This window comes from Rosa rugosa, chromosome 1, assembly GCF_958449725.1.
Source record: "Rosa rugosa chromosome 1, drRosRugo1.1, whole genome shotgun sequence".
NCBI classification, from domain to species: domain Eukaryota; kingdom Viridiplantae; phylum Streptophyta; class Magnoliopsida; order Rosales; family Rosaceae; genus Rosa; species Rosa rugosa.
The window spans coordinates 56,288,077-56,311,429 of record NC_084820.1 but is presented as its reverse complement, the minus strand read 5'-3'; the positions used below and the strand labels follow the sequence as shown (position 1 = coordinate 56,311,429).

General features: G+C 45.6%; 1 protein-coding gene across 2 annotated transcripts; it reads left to right on the top strand.

Annotated features, from left to right (window-relative positions):
• Nucleotides 1-3,799: 3,799 nt before the first annotated feature.
• Nucleotides 3,800-22,203, top strand: LOC133725587 (lupeol synthase-like). 2 transcript variants are annotated; one of them, XM_062152888.1, is made up of 13 exons: nt 3,800-4,133; nt 4,500-4,685; nt 4,809-5,099; nt 5,188-5,272; nt 5,360-5,526; nt 5,609-5,797; nt 20,131-20,364; nt 20,461-20,583; nt 20,677-20,832; nt 20,926-21,294; nt 21,408-21,482; nt 21,607-21,690; nt 21,819-22,203. In XM_062152888.1, the coding sequence occupies exons 1-13, from the start codon at nt 3,933-3,935 to the stop codon at nt 21,951-21,953; spliced, it is 2,295 nt and encodes a 764-aa protein (XP_062008872.1). In that variant the 5' UTR covers nt 3,800-3,932; the 3' UTR covers nt 21,954-22,203. The 2 variants fall into 2 exon arrangements, with proteins under 2 accessions (XP_062008872.1, XP_062008873.1); XM_062152889.1 differs by having other exon boundaries at nt 3,802-4,133; nt 4,812-5,099.
• Nucleotides 22,204-23,353: the final 1,150 nt, after the last annotated feature.

Sequence of the window (23,353 nt, the reverse complement as noted above, 5' to 3'; positions counted from 1 at the left end):
AAAATTCTTGATGTTCCTTGTTGCTGTCTGTGCGGTGCATTTATGGAATCTGTCAATTCATACATTGTGGGAGTGTCCCAGGGCCAAAGAGGTTTGGAAAAAGTCTATTCTAAATGGAGTTTATACGACCTAGAAGGACCCTGCTTTCTTTGACTTATTGTATCATGTAAAGTCCACAGTTATTGATCATGAACTTGCCAACTTTTGTTATATATATTGAATGGTGGATTTGGCGTAATAGAAATCTCCACAGCAGGGCCGGCCCTGAGGGTTGCCGCCTGAGGCGGCCGTCTCAGGCCACCGGTTCCGGGGGGCCTCGAAGGATTCAGTTCTGTATATATGGCATATATCGTATATATATCGTTTTTGCTTTCACATATGCATATTACAATGTTACTTAAGTGGAAGCGCAGTTTGTCAGCACCTTAGCCAACCAGAGTTCGACTCCCAGTGGCCTCTTTTACTTCTTTTTTCTTTTTTAATCAGTTAAATCAATTTTACTTTTTTTTTCCTTTTTAAAATCAATTTTCCTTGGGCCCAGTGGCCCAACCCACCTTTTCCCTTTCCTTCTCCATATAAAAAAGTAGAACTGATCTCATTGCTTCTCCATATGAAAAATTACCCAAATTAAACCCCATATAAAAAATTTATTTTAACTATTTTTGTATTTAAGAAATTCTTCAAGTATGAATAAAAGTTCATACACACTTTTTTTAATTTTAATTCTATATTTATTTTTAATCAAAACACATTATTTTGTACTGTTATTTGGCGAAAATATTATATATCTGGGAGGCCACATTGTAATTCTTCGCCTCAGGCCTTTAAAATCTCAAGACCGGCCCTGCTCCACAGACACGGGGAGAGAAGCATGGGTCCAGGAGAGTTATTCCAGGTAGCTTTTGACTGGTAGTTTGAGTTTGAAAAAGTTGGTTTGATCCCACAGAAAACAATGACCGCAACCTCTCCTACTCGGGTCAATTGGAAACCACCTCATGAAGGACGCCTCAAAATGAATTTCGACGGAGCTTGTGATCTAAAGAATGGACTGATCGAGTGGGCTGGGAGTAATTTTCAGAGATAGCCAAGGAGTCATGAAGGGTGCAATGGCAGTCCCACAAGTTGGGAAGCTTCCTCCAAGATCTGTGAAAGCTTTGGCACTACTGCATGGTCTCCGGTTCGCGCTGCACATGAGATTCCTCAACATTGAAGTGGAAGGTGATGCACTCTCAGTAATTAATAGTTTTAATGATAGTTTTGATGATTTAAGTTATGAGGGACATATTATTGATGAAATTAAGTCCCTGGTTCAGTTTTTTAATTCTTGTAGTGGGCATTTTGTGAAACTGGAAGACAATGGAGTTGCTCACCGGTTAGCAAAGGAAGCCTTAAAAATTAGTCAACATTTTCTTTGTTTGGAGTCGGGGCCTGATTGGCTCTATTAGTGTGTCAATATGGACTTTCAGTGTGAAGTCTAGTTTGTGAAGCTTTTACGCAATCTCTACCTTTTGGTGATTGCTATTTCCACAACTCGTTGTAATTTATTCATATTTAATGAAGTTCTTCTTTAATAAAAAAAAAATAAAAAAAAAATAAAAATCCAATGATGCTTCATAATGGCATAATGGGCTAATAATAATCCTTTTGAACCTTAATATAAGGAGCTTGAGACTCTGCCCAAATGACTGGAAGCATGAACCTCCAAACTAGAACCACCAAAATAGTCGAAGCCGCAATATCAAGATCCTAAAAGCTTATACCAATAAGTCGACACCATGACTTCAACAAATTATTATGATGCCCATGAGTGAGAGCTAGGGTGCGCAGTGCGCACAAATCAACAACCCATTTTGAATAGCACAACAAGATGGAACACTTCTAAGCCATACCTTAATAATTATAAGGACTAAATTTAGTTTACTCTCCTGAACTTTGGGATTAAAATCTGTTTGGTCCCTCTTTCTGAGAATTAATCTGGGTGATCCCTATATCTTCAAATGACATCACCCGAGTTCAAAATTTGAATTTGGCTCGAAACATAACGTCATGTGCTGAGTTGGAACTGACATAAAAGCCCACTTTTCAGACTTTAAATCCCACAAGGAGGGCAAAACAGACATTTACAATTTTTCTAATTTTTTTTCTCTTTTTAAAATCTCTCTCTCTCTCTGAAGCGGCCATGGAAGCAAATCGAGCTTCCAAGCAACCTCTGGGCATCGGCACCTGCAGCCAATCCCAAATCCAGCTCTACCGCACCCGTTTGGTTCGGGTCATCAACAGTTTACTCACTAGCTCCAAGTCGAACTTGAAAAGACCCAGACCCATCGATTCTTCCGATCAAACTGATTACTATCTATCACACACCCAAAATCGCAATCTTTCTCGCTGTAATAGGACTCTTTGGCGGAGATGTTGAGCCATTGTGCATCACAACTCAAAGCTAACATTAATGCCGAAGCCCTGATTGAAGAACCCAATCAAACCATCCAGTGAAGAACCAATTGAACAATACAATCCAAGAACCCAAATCAAAGAACCCTAAATCCCAGGCCGGATCCCCTTCTGTTTCCCCAAACCCTAATCCCAAAATCTCTGCTCTGCTATGTTCTTTAGTTTCCCAATCCATCATTATCAAATAACTATATATGCATGGTCCAAATTCCAATCGAAGCCAACCATTGAAAGCTACAACCACTGTCGAAAGATCGAATTGGAATCTGAAACTGAGACTCGCCTCATGAAACTGAAACTCGCCGCTCGAATAGTCCGCCGTTTTTGGTAGATTAGTCTGGTTTGGTCGCAGATGACGAGTCATCGAAGGCGTGGACGAGAGGCAGCTGCGGAGAGGAGAGTGAGAGAAGACGGAGGAATTGCTTGAGCGGTTCTCAGAAGACGGAGGTGTCGGTGAAGGGGGCGGCGGACATGGAGGCGTCGGGGGAAACGGCGTCGTTTGGGAGCATAAATCTGTAGGTGGGTATGTGATTGTGGGGAACTCGACATTAGAGGTGCTTGTTAAGGAGAGAGAGAGAGATAAAAAAAAAATTTGAAATTATATTAAATTTGAAATGTCTATCCTTCTTGGGGGTTTAAAGTCTGAAAAGTGGGATTTCATGTCGATGTCACGTCAGCTTGTGACGTCATGAATGAAGCAAATTTTCCCGGGTGATGAAAATTAGAAGTGCAGGTACTGCCCAGATTAATTCTAAAAAAGAGAGACCAAACTAATTTTAACCTTAAAATTCAGGGGAGTAAACTGAATTTTTTCTTAATTATAATTATGTTATAGTCCTCTTCCTCAAATTTTGATTAACTAAAACCGTTGTCGCTACACATTGTGAATTGCAAGTAAAATTTTTTTTTCGGTACAACCATGTACAAATGTAAAAAGTATCATGTTGTATTGTCGTTGACGGTGGTCAGAAGGTGAGAATATTTGGAAGAGAACAAGCGGTGGTTGACTGGGTAGAAACCTGAGTGACAAAGAAAACGAGGACTCAATCGCTGATGAGTGAGGAAATGACGTTGAGAATACTGGAAACTAATCCCTAATTATTTTCGGGTGGGCTTCAACTTCAACATCAAGTGATCACGATTACAACGTTTTGATGACATTACGTATAGAAATTTTGTTTTTCTCCAAAATTTTCGGGTGGGCCCTCCCCAAGCTATATGTGGATCCGGCACTGTCCACCACTAGTAACAGACGTCATGGAGATTGGTTAATCACTTAATTGATCATTCCCCAGTCCCCACTATTAATGATTGAGGTCGGCCACCAAACTCAGCTAATAGTCATTACTGTTCTCTGGTATGTTTGTATCTATATAAAACCAGATAGCTAGGTATCAAACATTATAATTCATTCTATATATGTGTATCATTTATATGCAGTAGAAAAAAAGTGTTTTGTTTGTAATAATAGTACTAATGAGATGTGGAGGATTGAGTATGGAAAGGGTGCAAATGACCCTCATTTATTCAGCACAAACAACTTGCATGGGAGGCAGACATGGAAGTTTGACCCAAATGCAGGCACACCAGTAGAGAGAGCAGAGGTTGAAGCCGCTCGTGAGAATTACTACCAAAATCGGTTCAAGATCCAGCCCAGTAGTGATCTCCTTTGGCGTTTTCAGGTACAAAAGTGTACATAGCAACCTAAATTTCAAAACTAAACACTATTATACTTTATTCATTGTGCATGTGTGCAAATCAGTTTAACTCACTTTGCTGATGCTCAATTTGTATGTTTTCAATGGAGCTCAAGTTCAGCTCAACCTAGAGATATATAGTTTTTTGAGTTAGTTCAAGCTAATTAGCTTGGGTGCATGGTGAGTTTTACGAAGTCCGAGGTAGAGGGACGGAGAGGAAGAAGGGTTTCCGGGCCATGTGTTTAATTTTATGAAAAACTTGTAGATCAAAGACTAAGAGTTGACAAGTTGGCGAGGATATCACTTTTGTTGAAAAGTACATGTACTAAATAAATGTCTGAACAATTGCAGATGCTAAGAGAGAGAAACTTCAAGCAAGAAATTCCTCCAGTAAGAATTGGGGAAGGTGATGACATTACATTTGATCAGGCTACAGCTGCCTATAGGAGGGCTGCTAGCTTCTGGAATGCCTTGCAATCACCCCATGGTCATTGGCCTGCTGAAATTGCTGGCATAAATTTTTTCTGTCCTCCCTTGGTAAGCGTGCAAAAAAGTCAATAAATTTTGACGGTAACAAAATGAGTAGATGACAGTAAAAGTTGGGTCACTGGTGAAAATTTATTTCACAGCTGACTGATTATGATACTTGTTCTTCAAAAGCAGGTAATGAGTTTATACTCAATGGGACATCTTAATGTTGTTTTCTCTGCTGAACATAAGAAGGAAATCTTGCGCTACTCGTACAATCATCAGAATGAAGATGGTGGGTGGGGATTGCACATAGCAGGGCCTAGTATGATGTTCACCACATGTCTCAACTACTGTATGATGCGTATCCTCGGAGAAGGCACTGAGGGCGGTCGAGATAATGCCTGTGCAAGGGCCCGGAAATGGATTCTTGACCGCGGTGGTGCACAATATTCTGCTTCATGGGGAAAGACCTGGATGGCGGTATGAAATACTCGAAAGCTAGCTAGCTTTTATGCTGGATTTGTGTCATGCATGATATCGTTGGCTGAGTTTACTTGTTGTGTTACAGATACTTGGTGTTTATGATTGGGAAGGAAGCAACCCTATACCCCCGGAGTTTTGGACTTACCCCACTCTGCTTCCTTTTCATCCATGTAAAAACAAATATAATTAATTAGTCTGCAAAATTTTATTCAGTACTTTCTGTTTCTTATTAGTACCACTTCACATGTGCATTGCAGCAAAGATGTTGTGCTACTGTAGGTTAACTTACCTACCCATGTCCTACTTTTATGCAAAAAAGTTTGTTGGCCCAATCACTCCTCTGGTTGAACAATTGAGACAAGAAATTTACTGTGAACCTTACAGTGAAATTAAGTGGAGTAAAGTGCGCCATCATTGTGCAAAGGCGAGTCTATGTTTTGGTGTCTTAGTCCATACCATTATGCAAGCTTAAACTGACTGGTATACATATTATTTGATTAATGCAGGAAGATAACTACTATCCTCATGGAAGGGTACAACGTTTTATGTGGGACACTCTTTACCATGTTTGTGAGCCTATTCTTGCTTGGTGGCCCTTTAAGAAGATCAGAGACAATGCTGTTCAATTTACCATTGACCAAATCCATTATGAAGATGAGAACAGTCGCTACATTACCATTGGATGTATCGAAAAGGTGAGAACTGGCCTAGTCATGGGTGTATATATGTTTTTTTTTTTTTTTTTTTTTTTTGACTTTGTCAAGGGGAACCCAAAGGCTTCCTAGGCCCAAGATAAACCCCTTCGGCGCATGTGAAATGCTCCTGTTTGAGCCCAAAAGTAATTTTGGCAATATCCTTTAGTGGATCTAGCACAGCAGGCCGATACCTGCGGCCCAAAAATAAGCCTACTAGGGTTTGGGTTATAGCTTCGCCCATTCCGGAATCTATAAGGAAAACGAAACCTTATTGGAATCAAGTAGCAGAGATTGACTAGGAAACTTCAATCAATAGTCCTTCTACAACAAGGAGCAGTCAAAACCCTAGGTATATATACCAGGTTTCAAGGAAGAATTAAGGACCTCTCTCAGATCAATCAATCCTAGCGATTACAAAGCCTCCCCGGAGCAAACCTTCAACTTTGTTGAAACCCGGTGACCGTGCGCCAGTCCTAGTCTCTCCAAGAGCCGACTGTTAGCATCACCAGACCAACCCAGCGACCGCACTTCCAGTCCCAGTCTCCCAGCGAGCCGACTGCGAGCGCAACCGCCACCGTTACTACCAGCGAAGCAAGGGTAACGCCCTCGCAACCCAGCGAAGCTAAAGTCACGCTTTAGCAAACCCGTGCTTTCTCCCAACTTCCCAGTGATTGCTCTGCTTAGTCTACAACACTAAGTATCGATTCGGTGAACGCAAGAGATCACAACCAAAGTCCTTATCCGTAAGGCAAAAGTCCTTTTCCGAAAGGCTAGAGAAGAACCCTGTGACGAGGTTGGTGCTCTCCTCGTCCACAGCGCTTGAAGAAGAAGTCAGGTCAAGGGACTACCCCAACGACTGCACCCCGCGGTGCTGGCACGCCTGCGCAATCACTCGCTCAAAAGAGACAGTTTGCAAGCCAACTGGTTTTGGAGCCAAACATTTTGGCACGCCCAGTGGGACCAAATAAGTGTCTCTTCGTGAACGTTAGCCATTGGGAAGTCAAGCGAAAACCCTTACAAAAAGGGCTACGCTAACTGCTCAAAACACAAGACCTCCAGTTACAAACCGCATCCTCGCGCGGATTGTCGTGGTCTATCAGAAGAACAAGTAATTCAAAGATTCTCTCTTTGTCCCCAATTCTCCGATATGTCGACTGAACAGGGAGAGAGTCACTCGACCGCTACTGAGGGTCAGACTGTCATCACTAATCAGGCCAGTGAGCCTGTCGCTACCCCTGTCTCCAATACGGTGGGGAGTGAAGAATCAGAGGATTTCGTTGAGAAGCCTATTCCAGAGGGAGCGACCGTCGAGGTTGCATGCGCGATCATCTCGGAAAACATTGAAAACCATCGCAAGAAGATGGCTGCTGATCTGAAAAGGGAGAACGCGAAAACAGATAGAATCTTACGCGAAATAAACCAGCGTATTTCCCAACAAGCTATGGAAACTGAGCAACTGATGTCGCAAACTGAGAATGCATTGAAAGCTCAAGCTATAAGCATCGCAGATGCCCAGAGTCAGCAGCAGAAAAAGATCATCGATGCTCTGGCGAATCATACCAAGCAAACAGCATCAGATATGGCAGGTCTTTACAAAGATGGAGCAACTCTCGCAACCGAGGTGGCCATGCAAAGAGCTGAGTTGAACCAAGCTAAAGAAGTGTTGAATAAGACGTTAGGAGATCCTAACGCTATCCTTGGTTCCCTGGGCCAACCATCTGGTTCAGGTAAATATGTACCGCCAAATCAGCGGGAAAAGGGTAGCAGCAGTACCGCTACACCTGCCGCTACACCTGCCGCGACCGCTGCTACCACGCAGTTGATAGATAAGGAGCGAGCTCTGGTTATTGGCGGCAGCAAGGAAAAAACCACACTGTCAGGTGGACAGACCGCCAGACAGAAGCAGCAGGCATCGAAAAGTGTTGAAGCTTCGTCCGACCCCGCTGTGTTCATTCAGTACGACAGCGATGGGGCAGAGAATGTATACCAAGAGCTGCCAGGAAGCTATTATGGGATTGACCAGGTTGGTAACCCGATCAAGATAACAGCTTTGGCAAAAGAGATGCCTATGCCAGCAGTGACTCTTCAACAACCAGCTGCAACCCGCGTTGTGCAGATAAGAGAAGGGACAGCGACTGTAAACCAAGCAATACCTGCGCAGCCTGTTCGCCATACAATGGCAATACCACCTCCTCCTCCTCCGGGTCCAGAATATGTGAGACGAGATGAGGTAGAGGAGATGATCAGACAGGCTAACCCTAGGGCCCAGATGGATGGGATCTATGAGGGACCTTTCCCACCGCACATAATGCTCGCGCCTTTCCCCAGGGGTTATAAAAACATCATATTTGCTACCTTTTCAAGGGAGGATACCGAGAATGCGGCAACTCATCTGGCCAGGTTCAGGCTCCTCAGAGAAACTGATGCCAGGAAGAATGCATCCAGAGGGACGTATGTACCAGGGAAAAATCGCACCATAGCGGCCCTGAGCTACCAGCCGGCTACGTATGATCCTTACTATAACTATCATAGTGAGGATTTGGTTCAGGAGGACGATGAGGAAGATGAGAGCGACATCGCTGCTTATGAACTGACAGGGAGAAAGAACCCAGCCTTGAAGCAACTGAAAATCTCCAAGGAACCTGTCAAGCTCAAATCGATGGCCTTCACTAAACCTGAGTTCGCGGCGTATACATATGATGCCAACAAGGCACACGAGATTCTAGATGAGATGATCGCCGCGAAGATGGTAAAGACCGACTTTGGACCTTTCCCTCGACCAGATCAGCTGAAAGGAAAGAAGTATTGTAAATTCCATAACTTGTGGAACCATAATACAGCTGACTGTGTGAAGCTCAAGGACCAGATTCAGGTATGGCTCAATAACGGTAGTCTTCAAGTGGAGGCTCCAGTAACTGCAGCAGCGCTTGTTGACCTAAACCCTTTTCCTGATACTGGGATCAACATGGTCGATGTGAACTGGACCAAGCAGAACCAGAGGAAACCAACCCTGGATTTGAACACAAAGGGGCGAGAAGGAGGGCTTAACGAGGCCCCTGCCCAGAAGAAGGCTAAACCATTTGGTCAAGCCTCGCCCGTCGTGTTATGCTAGCGGTGCAAGGAAGAGTGTGGCATCCAAGTGTCGCACGAAGAGGTCGAGCAGACATTTCGTTTTGGCTCTTTCCCGCCCATCAAGTGGACCTCACCATCGCGAAACTATCAACCTTCCAGCCCGAAAGAAAGGGAGGAATTGGGGTCACCTACAAAGGACTCCAATCTGTTTAAGAAACTGAGGGCAGCTACGGTTGATCAGCAGAAAGCGGAGAAGCCTGCAAACAAGCACAAAGACATTCTGACAAAACCCTACATACCACCTGCTTCAACCGCTACTATCAAGGAAGGGAAGTGGTACACCAGGGAGAAGGGGAAGGCAGTGGAGATAAGTCCTTCCAAAAAGCGAAAAATGCAGCGCAGGTTTGGGGAAGCCAAGCGCGCGCTCGAGGCTTTAGACCAGGGCCTGATCAAACCTTCACAATTGGTCAAATCGCCTGAGCAGTATCAGAAGGAGATGGAAGCACTTGCTGCCAAGCCATTAGTGGCCCCTCGCAGTTTGCGAAAGCAAGCAAGCTCAGCAATAGGGTTGTCTGAGCCCAGTGTTTTTTGCAGAATTACCAAGGAGAGAACACTTCCGCCAGCTAGAAAGGAGAGCTCGCCGTCCAGGTGACCGCACGTCAGGCGCCGTGTGTTTCGCGATGAACCAGAAGCCAAGTCCTCAGTTTTCGAGAGACTGGGGGGCAAGGATAGGACTACCGACACTTTACAGTGGAGACCTAAAAAAGTCCAGAGTGTAGTAGTTGCTCCCCTAGAGGCAGATTCTGCTAGGGAACCAAAATCAGTTTCCCCTAAAAACGCTCCCGTGGATCAGGAGCATGAGCAGTGTGAGATAAAAGGCCTCACTGAGGAATCCTTAGTAGACAGGTTGGCTAAACAGTTCAACACGGTTATTCCTGTCAACGAACCCAAGCTCAACCTAGAGGACGACATAGGTGAATTAGATACGTCCTGCAATATGGTTTATGTGCTCCCAGCGCGGTATGCAATACCGGTCGCGGCTCAGGAATGCGTAGAAACTGAGGAATGTAATACACAGCCCCTGCAGATCACGTCAGCGGTCCCAACAACGGTAGAAGAGATTGTCTGTCTGGAAACAGAGGACGCCAACAGTAAAGAATTCTTCATGAGCTTCACTAGGCCAACGCCTGCTATGGTCCAGCACATGAGACCTTTATACATCACGGCGGACGTTGGCGGTACCAAAGTTAGCAAGATCATGGTTGATACTGGAGCTGCGGTTAATGTCATTACTACTAGAACCATGCACTTGCTTGGAATCAAGAAGGAGAAGATCCAGTCAACGTCTCTCACTCTCAAGAACTTCGCGGGGACTGTAACAAAGACCTTGGGATTACTTTTCTTGCGTATCAAGGTAGGTCCAGCAGAGGGAGTTTATGCTTTCTTTGTGACAAATTGCTATGCGGCCTACAGCGCTATCCTGGGAAGGGACTGGATTCACCGGAACTACTGTGTTCCGTCAACCCTCCATCAGGAACTTATTATGTGGAACAGGGAGACAGATAAAGCTGAGGTGATCAAAGCGGATCCTCGTCCATTCCCAGTATCCGAAAACTATGTAGATGCCAGGTACTATTTGGAGCCTATCGCTCCATTGCAAGTCAGTGACCTCGATAACAAAGGCCGCCCCACAGGGGTGACGGCCTCTGAACTGGCACAGTGGGGGCTTACGCTCGCAAAAGAAGGCTTGGAAAGGCCTAGCCACGCTGTGCCTAAACCCTTAAATGATTAATGGATTACGACCTTCCAGAGGAAGGGATAGAGGCCCTCCATTCGCTGTACGAAAGATTATCATCATATCTAGTGGAAAAAGAGGCCTATGAGCGAATCGCGACTTTGGAAATCATTGAAGAAGAACTCTCTGATCAGGAACAAGAGGATGAGGTGGAGATTCAGCTCGCTCCGGCAGCGTTGGACGACACGCCTCCCAAAGTCAGAGACCCTACCGAGAAAGTCAATCTCGGGACAGCAGATGAGCCCATGGAAGTGGCTATCAGCGCTTACCTAGAGACTAGCGAGAAACAGAGGCTTATCGACTTTTTGCTAGAATTCAAAGACTGCTTTGCGGAAAAGTACGTGGATATGCCCGGCCTGTCACCAGACTTGGTTTGCCACCAGCTACCAACACTCCCTGACAAGAGGCCTGTGAAACAAGAACCGCGAAGAATGAATTCAGAAACTCAAATCCTCGTCAAGGAGGAGGTTGAAAAAATGCATAAATCAGGCATTATCAGGGTGGCCAAATACAATCAGTGGCTATCTAACATAGTGCCTGTCCGCAAGAAGAATGGCAAGATGAGGGTCTGCGTAGACTATAGAGACCTTAATACTGCTACACCTAAGGATGTCTACCCCATGCCGGTCGCGGATATGTTGGTCGACGCCGTTGCGCGACATGAATTATTGTCCTTCATGGACGGCACTGCAGGATATCACCAGATCCCGGTTGCAGAAGAAGACAGACACAAAACCGCGTTCCGTTGCCCTGGGTTCGCGGGCGTTTTTGAATATGTGGTTATGCCTTTTGGACTGAAGAACGCTGGTGCGACTTATCAAAGAGCCATGAACCTAATCTTCCATGACATCCTTGGAAAGATTTTGGAGGTTTACATTGATGACGTGGTTGTCAAATCTCAGAAGAGAGGGGATCACATCACCGATCTCAGGAAAGTGTTCGAGCGCATGCGACAGCACAAGCTAAAAATGAATCCCGCTAAGTGCGTTTTTGGGGTTCAAGCAGGAGACTTTCTTGGGTTCATTGTCCATCAGAGGGGAATTGAGGTCCCTGAAGACAAAGCGAGCGCAGTCATCAACGCATCTCCGCCACGCACGAAGAAGGAGCTGCAGCGTTTGCTTGGTAAAATCAACTTTTTGAGACGCTTTATCTCTAACTCTGCAGGTAAGATCCAGCCTTTCTCTCCTCTGTTGAAGCTACAGGGCCAGAGCGAGTTCGTCTGGGAGCATAAACACCAAGAGGCTTTTGATAAAATCAAGGCCTACCTGGCGAGCCCACCAGTGCTCGTTCCTCCTAGGGCTGGATTCCCATTAAAACTATATATTTCTGCAGCTGAGGCTTCCATTGGCAGCCTGCTCGCCCAAGACGATGAGGATGGTGTCGAACATGCCATATTCTATCTTAGTAGGACACTCACAGACTGCGAAACAAGGTACACTCCGATGGAAAAGTTGTGTCTCACATTGTACTTCTCCGCATGCAAGCTGCGCCACTACATGTTATCCTTTACCACTTGCATCATCGCTCAGACTGACTTGGTCAAGTACATGCTGTCGCGGCCTATTCTGAGAGGCCGCATTGGCAAATGGGTATTGGCTTTATCTGAATTCTCGCTACAGTACGTGCCACAAAAGGCAGTAAAGGGACAGGCTATCGCAGATTTCCTGGCACACCACCCTACCTTGGACATCCCCGTAGTGAAGGAGTTAGAGATAGCAGTTGTAACTCGGCCAGATTTAGCGCGCATCCCAGAATACGCTATCCGGTATCAAGCCACAGTCTCCTTGCAGCCCTGGATACTGTACTTTGATGGTTCAAGAACGGAAACGTTAGCAGGGGCAGGGATTGTTCTGGAGAATCCAGCGGGCGATCGTTTTTCTTATTCTTTCCAGTTGGAGTTCAAATGTACAAACAATCAAGCAGAGTATGAGGCCCTGATCATTGGCCTAGAGGTTCTGCTAGAGTTGGGAGTAAGGGACGTTCAGGTACACGGCGACTCTTTGCTTATAATCAATCAGCTCCAAGGAAAGTACAAGTGTGAAAGCCTTTTGCTTATACCCTATTTGCATCGCGCCATTGAGCTTCTGGATCAATTCGATGAGGCGGATTTGGAGCACATACCCCGTGAGCGCAACTTTGCGGCCAATGAGCTCGCTCAATTGGCTACAGGCATTACATTGAAGTATGGCGTTCGCGAGCGCATCCTGAAGGTCGAGCGCCGCACACTGCCTTCGTGGCTCGCGCGGCCTGACCCACTGGATGATCCAGTTGTCGCGGTTCTCGAGCCTATTGACGTCGATTGGCGCATTCCGCTGATTGACTACCTCAAGCACCCAGACCCTACAGCAAACAGGAAGACTCGTTTTCTCTCCTTGAATTATTTCCTCAGAGGTGATGAGCTGCGACGACGTGGGGAAGATGGCGTAGACTTTCGCTGTGTCTATGGCCGCGAAGCCAAGAGGTTGATGCGCGAAGCGCACACGGGAGTATGTGGCGCCCATCAAGCAGGCCCCAAGATGCGTTGGCTTATCAGAAGACATGGGTATTATTGGCCCAACATTTTGAAGGACTGTATCGCGTTCGCGAAAGGTTGCCAAGACTGTCAGGCGCATGGTCCAGTGCAACACATTCCCAATATTCCCATGCAACCCATTATTAAACCTTGGCCTGCCCGAGGCTGGGCTTTGGACTTGATTGGGATGATTCACCCTCATTCCTCGCTCCAACATAAGTTCATCATTGTCGCCACTGATTTCTTCAAGAAATGGGTTGAGGCTGAACCTTTGAAGGAAGCTTCCGGCGCTACCATTCGCCAGTTTATCTTTCAAAATATTATTTGCAGGTTTGGCATTCCAGAAGTGTTGGTCTCAGACAGGGGGGCAGCATTTATGGGCGGCGAGGTAGAGAAACTTGTCAAGGACTTGGGCATCCAGTTCGTCCACAGCACACCATATTATGCCCAATCCAATGGTCAGGCAGAGGCCAGTAACAAGATTATTATCACCTTGCTCAAGAAGATGCTTGTTGAAAACCCTAGACAGTGGCACGATACGTTGTATGAGACCTTATGGGCTTATCGTACCTCCAAGAGGAATCCCACTGCTACGACCCCCTATGCACTAATGTTCGGTCATGATGCCATCTTACCGTTGGAGATCAACGTCCAGTCTCTGCGCGTCCAAGATCAGCATCACTTGATCGGGGAAGATTATGTTCAGGCGATGTGGCAAGAACACGAAGATCTCAGCGAGCAACGCTTGGCAGCTTTGGACAACTTGGTTTTGGAAAAGCAACGGATTGCTCGCGCCTATGACAAGAGGACGCGTGGCCGTAGTTACAAAGAGGGTGACTTGGTTTGGAAGGCTGTTTTTCCTTTTGGCGAGAAGTTGACCGGTCGCGGTAAATGGACTCCGCGATGGGAAGGACCCTTCGTTGTTCATCGCATTCTGGAGCGCGGGGCCTTTCACCTCAAAGATTTGGATGGCGACCTCCACCGCAATCCCATTAACGGGCGGTTCCTGAAGAAATATTACCCTAGTGTTTGGGAGTTTGAAGATCCACCAGATCGACCTTCTTCTCAGACAGGGGGGCAACCTTAGTCTCCCCAGGTTCGCTTCATCCATATTCAGGCCTTTTCTGTGGCCTTAGTATCCTGTACTTGCTTCACCTACGCATACTAGGGGGGCAACACTCTGTACATTCAGGCCTTATCTGAGGCTTTATTTTCAGGCCTTATTTGAGGCTTTAGTTTCGGTCAACAATTTCAAATTTCTTGTTATTGTTGTCGATTTTTTTTCTTTTCTTTGACATTATGGTGTTAAGAATGCATGTAATGGCCTATACCTGAGGCCTTATTTTATACGTTGATTTTGCAAAAAGTGTTAAGAACTTTCATTCATAAAGTGGCTTTGCGGCCAAAGAGCAGTACAAAGTGCAAATCAAAATAATTACATTTGCGGTTTACAAGGCCAGAAGTGGCTTAGAGTAAAAACCATAAAGTTACAGATCTACTAAGAGTTTCTGGATCTTTTGGCAGCGAAGGGGCTGTGCTCGGGCATTCATACTCTCCCTCTCTTCACCCACATGCCTCCTTTGATCTGAGTTGCAGCCGTTACCATCTGTACAGGAGAAAAAGGAAGGAAATAATCCATCGCAACCCTTTTGGTCGGATTACCCTCCGGGATGGAGATGGTCTTCGCGGAGAGTGCGACTCACAACCACACCTACCTCCAGGGGAAAAACATAAGTCACGTAGTCAGACCCTGGAGGTAGGCTACGGAGCAAGAACAGGCGACCCATATTGGTCTTCCGCCCTTCTTCCTCCTGCTCCACGCGGGCAATCTGAGAGAGGGGACCCCTCAAAATCGGGTTCTGCCGCGGCGGGAGCACCACATGTTCTTCAGTCTAAATGAAACCGGTGGATTTCACCGCGACTTCCAGAGACCAAAGACATGTGGTTGGACCTGAGGTTAGGCCATAAGACCTACCCAGGTATTGAGGTTAAGCCATAAGGCCTAGGAATTTGAGGCTAAGGCTAATATCGTGAGGAGAAGATTGTAGAAACTGGAGAAAGAGAAGTAGAGATTGTGATACTATCTCTGGGAAACCCATATTCAGTTGTGTATATCATCTCCCCAGAGTGCAGGTATTTATAGTGCCAGTCTCAGTGGCCTTGACCGTACGATGGGTGGTTGTGATATTCTCATTGCCATCAATGAGCGTATCAATTGGTGTTAAATGCTAAGATCTCGGAAATGAAGATAATTGAAAGCGCGTGGGAGGCGGGGCAGTCTCCAAGGAGGTAACCGCTCCATTTCGAGATTATCTTTTCAATCTTTTCAAACGGTTTTAAAAGCATTAAAACAAATTAAAGCGCTGAACAATTCGAGAAGTTAAGTTGATATGTATTTGGGCCAAGCAATGTGGGCTAAATATTAAGTTAATAATAATATTATTGTTTATACAAAACATGGGCTTAATTCTAGAGGCCCAAAAGTCTGCGGCCTGCATGGGTCAGGCGAAGGAAAAGTTCATCTAAACGAAAACTAGCATCCGCAGCAGCTTGTGCGGCTTGCTGGGCTGCCACGCGAGCTTGAGCCAGTTCCTGGGATAGCGTCTCAAAGGCAGCGAGGGGTTGTTCCAACTGAGGCTCCGCATGAGTAAGCCTGGTAGTAACGTCAGTTAACCGGGCTTGAAGAGCCTGAATCTGGGACCTCAAGTGGTTCCTTTCGAGCGTCAGTTCCCTGATGAGGTTAGCTTGGTCACCCAAGAAATCGCGCGCAGTCTCTGTTTGTTGAGTGAGGTTCTGATAGTGCGTCTCGGTCTGCCTAGCCTGCGCGCTCGCGACTGCCCGCTCATTGAGCCCTTGAGGGAGATTTTGCAGCAATTGATCGACCTCTTGGAACTGATCTTCAGTGATGGCTCCCTCGCGGAGAAGTACCCTCAAATATTCTAAGACTCTCACGGGCGCACCAGGAATCAGGATATCAGGGCCCAGGAAGCGACGAAGGCCTTCTCTAGCTTCATCTACGACCCCAGGAGGGGTCACTTCGAGTACACGAGCTAACCTTTCCAGAGTGGAGGGAGTTGGTTGCTCAGCGACAGGGACCTCAGGAGGTTCAGCGACAGGTGCTGCCTCTGGCATTGGTTCAGGAAGGTCTCCCAATCCTCCGGCTTCAGTCACTTGGGGGGCAGGGGGAAGAAGTTCTTGGCCAACCATATTAAGAGCGGGTTCAGCAACTTCTGCCTCTACAGCTTCAGCGTCCTCAGTGTTGAAGGCATTTGGATGCTGGAAGAAGGTATTGTTAGAATAGAATATTTAAGCCAGGAAGTAATAATGAATTAGTTGGTTAAAGGAAATACCTCCTCGGCTGGGGGCTCACGCTCAACGACCGCTGGCATTGCCTCTGGGTTAGCTTCGCTGGGAACAGGAATTGAGTCAGGCGCTATCTGTTCCAGGACAGGTATATCGCTTGGTTCCTCGCGAGGTGCATCCGGTAGCGGTTCTCTATCTTTGGCCTCAGGCGAGCTATCATCTATGATCTGCACTGGGATCAAGGCCAACTGTGCATTATTGGCAGCGCCCGCAAGAGGTGGAGAGTTGTTCACAATAGTTGGCGCTTGGGCTTGGGAAGCAGATGTGCCTTCACCAGCAGCTGAAGATCCTTCTTCAGTGTGTCTCAAGGACCTATGGCGAACCTGCGAATGAGGATTGTTACATGGTCGCATAGAATGGAAAGAAATTGCTAACAAGTACTGAATGGAAAGAAATTGTCTTACCAGTCGGTCAGCGATTGGTTCATCTTCTGCCCATAGGTCAGTTCGAGGATCAGAGCGACTGCGTTTCCGAGCCGAGAGGGCGGCGATCTGTTGGGGTCAGAAGATTAGGTTTGATTCGTGGAGGAAGTATGTTTTACTCAAACAAAAAAAGTTCTTACCGTCTGCGAGTCATCATCATCAGAGGAGGATTCGTTGTCTTCAGGCTCTGTCATGACTGCCTTTTGTTTCCCAGACTGGCCAGTGGCTTGGGAAGCGTTGGCGGCGCGACTGCCAGAGGTTGGCGCGTTTCCCTGGAATAGCAAAATTTTGAATTAAAAGGGAAGAGCAAATGAACAAAGGACAAGACACGAGTCAGGATATTTACCTCTTGAGGGGGTTCGCGGATTACAATACCAGCCTGGGCCTGACGTGGGGCTCGCGCGGGTCGCGGAGCCGGCTCGGCAGCAGGAGGAGGAACTTGTGCAGCGTCTTCAGGGACGCGAGCAAGTAGATCAACGTCGGCAGGGTAGGGGTATCGCAGTTCCCCGAAAATGGCAGCGAATAGCTCATCATGCTGTTGCCTCCAGCAGTTAACAGAAACTTCTGCCCACCATGCCTCGTATCCTTCCTCAGTCCCATCCACAGAGTCAATCTCTCCAGCCCAGTCAGGGAGGTCAACTAGTACGAGTGTGCTTTGTGCTGGCGGAGGCCCAGAAAGAGGCCCAAATCTTCGCCAAGAGGTGTTATAGTTCCAAGCATCATACAGAGGGAATGGGACTAATTGAACAAGGCCGAGTTGGCGAGCGAAGTGGTTGGGAGCATAGAGTTCGTAACTAAGTTCGTCAGCGGCAATCCTGATGTCAGAACAGGAGATTGCGCGGCGAAAGCCAAGCGCGCGCGATCACTGTAGCGAGAGGCGCCAGGAAGAAATCCGTGTTCAAGCGGAGCCAGGAATCTTCGACTCAGCACCAAGTCGCAGTATGGCATCTCGGAATAAGGAGGGGATGTGTACCTTTCATCGCGACAGAGCCATCGTCCCAGGAGTTGATCAGTAGGTGGAAGCAATGGGATGTCGTCGCGACGAAAATAGGGGAAGTAAATTTGAATCCAGAAGTCAAGAATCCAAAAAGGGCCAGAAATGCCAGTCTCGAAGGGATGCATTGTGGCTTGGTACAAAGTTCGATAGAGGGCACCCAGCACTAGTTGTCCTAATCCCACGCGGCAGCCGTTGTAGAGGGCCGTTGCCAGCAAGGTCCAGGCACCAGTGGGTTTACAGGAGGAAGTACAGAAGATAAACTTACAAAGCCAGTACTCCAAGAAAGCAATCCCGCCAGTTGCATTGTGCTCCTGGCGGTAATAAGCCAACCACCGCGGATAGGAGCCGCTATGAGCGCTACGACCATTTTGGGCCATGGTGGAAGTAAATGTATCAGAGTCGAATTGGCCATGCAAATAAGGCTCGCTGTCGATGGGTAGGCCAGTGATGGTGAGAATGTCCAATAAAGTGATACTCATTTGGCCAAATCGAAAATCAAAGGTGTTGGTGGCGGTGTTCCAAAAACAGAGAAAGGCGGCGAGTGGCGAACGATTGCCACCGCGCGGGAGACGAAAACAAAGATCGATAGTATGGGTGATACCTGCTGCGTTCCAGCGAGCCAGATCTCGAGCTCGCCCTTCACGATACCAGGAAAGCTCCGCCGCACTGATAAAAGATGGCCAATGCCCTATTTTTGATCGATGATTAGGGGCACTCCAACTGGTAAAATCCCCAGGAGTCCTTCGGAGGACTGGGATGGGGCGGCGAACAGGTAAGCCATAGAAGGCGATGGCGTCGGCCGGGAAAGAATCCCGCGGCGTTGGACCCAGTCCGGCATGGTTGTTCGAGAGTCTGAGGAGCAGGGGTCTCTGGATAATGGTCTGGAGGATCAGGCTGGCACCGATGTTGGCTCCCCAAGAATGGGCGGCTTGTTCATTCAGTTCTTCTTCTTGATCGATAACTATCTTTTTCGGGGGAGCCATTTCTGGGTTTCGAAGAGGAAGATGTGTGCAAAAGAGGGTTTCTGGGTTTAGGAGACTAAAAGAGTTTCTGATGTGACAGGTCTGAAGTGGCTGCGGATTTAAATAAGAGATTTTGTGAGGAAAACGATACGACAGAAAGGCGTTTCGCGAGTGAAAGGACGCAACCCTCATTAATGACATCGTTTCAAGCATTGAACGCGTCGTTTTAGTCCCCTTCAATCAGTTGCATTTTCCTGAGCCTGATTTCGAGGCCTGGGGGGCAATGTTTGAGCCCAAAAGTAATTTTGGCAATATCCTTTAGTGGATCTAGCACAGCGGGCCGATACCTGCGGCCTAAAAATAAGCCTACTAGGGTTTGGGTTATAGCTTCGCCCATTCCGGAATCCATAAGGAAAACGAAACCTTATTGGAATCAAGTAGCAGAGATTGACTAGGAAACTTCAATCAATAGTCCTTCTACAACAAGGAGCAGTCAAAACCCTAGGTATATATACCAGGTTTCAAGGAAGAATTAAGGACCTCTCTCAGATCAATCAATCCTAGCGATTACAAAGCCTCCCCAGAGCAAACCTTCAACTTTGTTGAAACCCGGTGACCGTGCGCCAGTCCTAGTCTCTCCAAGAGCCGACTGTTAGCATCACCAGACCAACCCGGCGACCGCACTTCCAGTCCCAGTCTCCCAGCGAGCCGACTGCGAGCGCAACCGCCACCGTTACTACCAGCGAAGCAAGGGTAACGCCCTCGCAACTCAGCGAAGCTAAAGTCACGCTTTAGCAAACTCGTGCTTTCTCCCAACTTCCCAGTGATTGCTCTGCTTAGTCTACAACACTAAGTATCGATTCGGTGAACGCAAGAGATCACAACCAAAGTCCTTATCCGTAAGGCAAAAGTCCTTTTCCGAAAGGCTAGAGAAGAACCCTGTGACGAGGTTGGTGCTCTCCTCGTCCACAGCGCTTGAAGAAGAAGTCAGGTCAAGGGACTACCCCAACGACTGCACCCCGCGGTGCTGGCACGCCTGCGCAATCACTCGCTCAAAAGAGACAGTTTGCAAGCCAACTGGTTTTGGAGCCACACAGCTCCAACTATGCATTGCAGCACAGTTCCTGGCCACTTTGACAACTTCGGCGTATATATGTTCCTGCTGGTTAATTCTAATGATCTAATAATGGATGCCATTTCATTTGGACAGCCATTAATGATGCTTGCCTGTTGGGTTGAGGATCCTAGCGGAGAAGCTTTTAAGAAGCATCTTCCTAGACTTGATGATTATATTTGGGTCGGTGAAGATGGAATCAAGATTCAGAGTTTTGGCAGCCAGACTTGGGATTGTTCTCTTGCAATCCAATCTTTGCTTGCTGGGAATCTCCATAATGAATTTGGACCTGTACTTAAGAAAGCACATGACTTCCTAAAGATATCCCAGGTATCATATTTAACTATTTAAGCTCTAAAGACATTCTTTATTTTAATCAATGGTATGTTTACTATACTAAATCCTTACTATAATAAATCCTCTTAGGTGAGGATCAATCCTTGTGGTGACTACCTAGCTCATTTCCGTCACATTTCCAAAGGATGCTGGACTTTCTCTGATCGGGATCATGGATGGCAAGTTTCAGATTGCACTGCAGAAGCATTGAGGGTAATTGAGCTTACTTATTCAAGACTCTCACTCAACTCAAGTAGAAAGTTGAGAGCCTCATCTATAGCTGACCTTATAATCTTTTTGTTTCAGTGCTGCTGTCTGTTTGCAATGATGTCACCAGAGGAGGTTGGCGAGCCAATGGAAGCCGAGTGTATGTATGATGCTGTCAATGTCATAATGTCACTACAGAGTCCAAATGGTGGTGTATCAGCATGGGAGCCGACTGGAGCTCCTAAATGGTTGGAGGTAAATACTGAAAATCTTGCAGTACAGAGAATTTCAATGTTTTGATCGTCCAAGTATCATAACATTATATTTTCATTTCTTTTCCCTTTTCAGTGGCTCAACCCTGTCGAATTTTTTGAGGACCTTGTCATTGAATATGATTACATCGAGTGCACTTCATCTTCGATTCAGGCCTTAGTTTTGTTTAGGAAGTTGTATCCTAATCACAGAAGGAAAGAGATCAACAACTTCATCACAAGGGCTGCAGACTACATTGAAAGCATACAATACGCTGATGGCTCATGGTATGGAAACTGGGGTATCTGCTTTCTCTATGGAACATGGTTTGGAATCAAAGGGTTAGAGGCTGCAGGAAGAACCTACCACAATTGCGAGGCAGTTCGCAAAGGTGTTGACTTTTTGCTAAAAACACAAAGGGAAGATGGTGGTTGGGGAGAGCACTACACCTCATGCACGAACAAGGTACTATTCTTCTACTACTGTACGTATAACTAAAATCTTTAGATACTCTCTTGTTTCTCTTCATGAATAACAACCGATGACATTATTATCTTTCTGCTTTGTGTTTTATACAGAAATACACAGCTCAAGACAGTACAAATCTGGTGCAAACTGCCCTCGGATTAATGGGTCTAATTCACGGTCGACAGGTCTGTACATGCATGCTATAAACAACTTAACAGTTAACCTTGCCCCATCTTGCTCTTTGATCCTTCGAAGTTCTCTTATAAAGTTTGGTTTTTCAATATAGCTACTTTTTTCTATTTGTTACAGGGTGAGAGAGATCCAACTCCTATTCACCGTGCTGCAAGGGTCTTGATGAACGGTCAGTTGGATGATGGTGATTTTCCCCAACAGGTAGCTAGGAACTAATTTCCCATAAACGAAAAATGACATGAACTTCTTTTAGTACATTACTACCCATCCCATGATCTTATATATTTGTAGTGACAAGTACTAATGGTTAGTTTTGGTATGGTTTGCAGGAACTGGTGGGAGTTTTCATGAGGAATGCAATGTTACACTATGGAGGATATAGGAATGTTTTCCCATTGTGGGCTCTTGGAGAGTATCGTACGTACTCTGGAGCAGTTGCTTTAGCAAAAGGATTTGAACTTTGACTCACAAGCAGAAGATCATAGAAAGAATAATCACTTAAAAAAGAATAATCTATTTGTATATACTAGTCTCTTGACACACATCCGTGCTTTTCGTTTTCTTTACAAAAAATATATATAAAGTAGTAAATAAACAATGAAATACAGGAAAATAAAGAGAGAGAGACAAATAAACAGATTTTAAGCACTTTTGTCCTTATGGGTCAAGGACCCTTTGTCCCTTTCTAATAAGAGAAATTTAGAAAATTGACCATTTTTTGGCGTCTGTTTTGATTTTTAACCTATGTTTTAAAAGAGAGAGTTTATGTTCTACTCACCCTTGGAGCGTGATTTTAATCCGATCCTAGTGAACCACCAAAGTTCCTCTCCTTGATCTCTCCTTGTGTGTGTTTCCTCCACCTTGAAGCACCTTGAATTAAGAACTCCTTTTTGTACTCCTTTTTGATCTAACAAGTAAAGCCACAAAAATATATGGCCTGGCCTCTAAGGATCTTCACCAAGTGAATCAAGAGATGAAGAAAGATGAAAGAAAAGAAGAAATTATGCAAGTGTTCTTCTTTCCTTTAATTTCTGAAAAATGGACAAAGAGAGAACTCTCTTTCTCTCTCTCTAATCTAAAATAATGGTGTAGAGATGCTCCCATTATTATGTCTATGCTTTCACTTTTATATAATAGGAAATAACTCCAATTACTAAAACAAAAATATTGACTTTCATAAAGCCAATATTTTGGCTGGTCCATACATGTTATTGGGCACTAAAAATGTGTCTTGGGCTTTCATTTAAATCTCATTTAGTGAAGCCTAAGTCCACACCAAAAACCCGACAATCGTTTAGGCCCAATAGGTTCGGTTTTTACCCGAAAATCCTAATTATGTTCAAATAATAAATCTAATTAATTATTTGCTCATAACCAACTCTTGTTTAATCTTCTTCATATACAATCTCAAGGATCCACTTATATGGTGTGCGATCTCTTAGGTTCTAATTAATAAAGCAGTGAAGTTTATAGAAACCATTCTATTTTGTTTACGAATCAAAAACTCCATTTTTGATTCTCCCTTGTTATTAGGATAATAAATGTTTATTAATCATCGGGGACTTCACAAGTCATGAGTGACGTCTTGCAACATATCATGACTACCCTAGTTAATGTAGAATGACAAAGAACCTATTCAATTGGAATTACAATACAATACGGTCATTCTCTAACACGATGTTCTAAATCACATCATCGGGGTATGGAATTGATATGTCAATCCCCTAATGTGATTTTCATTCTTATGTGATTCTTAGAATGTGATTAAAAACTCCTTTTTAAATCTCATTCAATGCTTTGGCCAAAGACTCATTGAATCACATCTTTGAACATAGACCTTATTTACTTAAGGATAGAGATTCCT

What these genes read in the sequence shown, in the direction of transcription:
- LOC133725587 (XM_062152888.1), top strand. Translation starts at nt 3,933, where the DNA reads ATGTGGAGGATTGAGTATGGAAAGGGTGCAAATGACCCTCATTTATTC. An exon ending in ATTTTTTCTGTCCTCCCTTG is followed by an intron (nt 4,686 to 4,808) that starts GTAAGCGTGCAA and finishes GTTCTTCAAAAG; the next exon opens with CAGGTAATGAGTTTATACTC. An exon ending in TCTGCTTCCTTTTCATCCAT is followed by an intron (nt 5,273 to 5,359) that starts GTAAAAACAAAT and finishes TGTGCATTGCAG; the next exon opens with CAAAGATGTTGTGCTACTGT.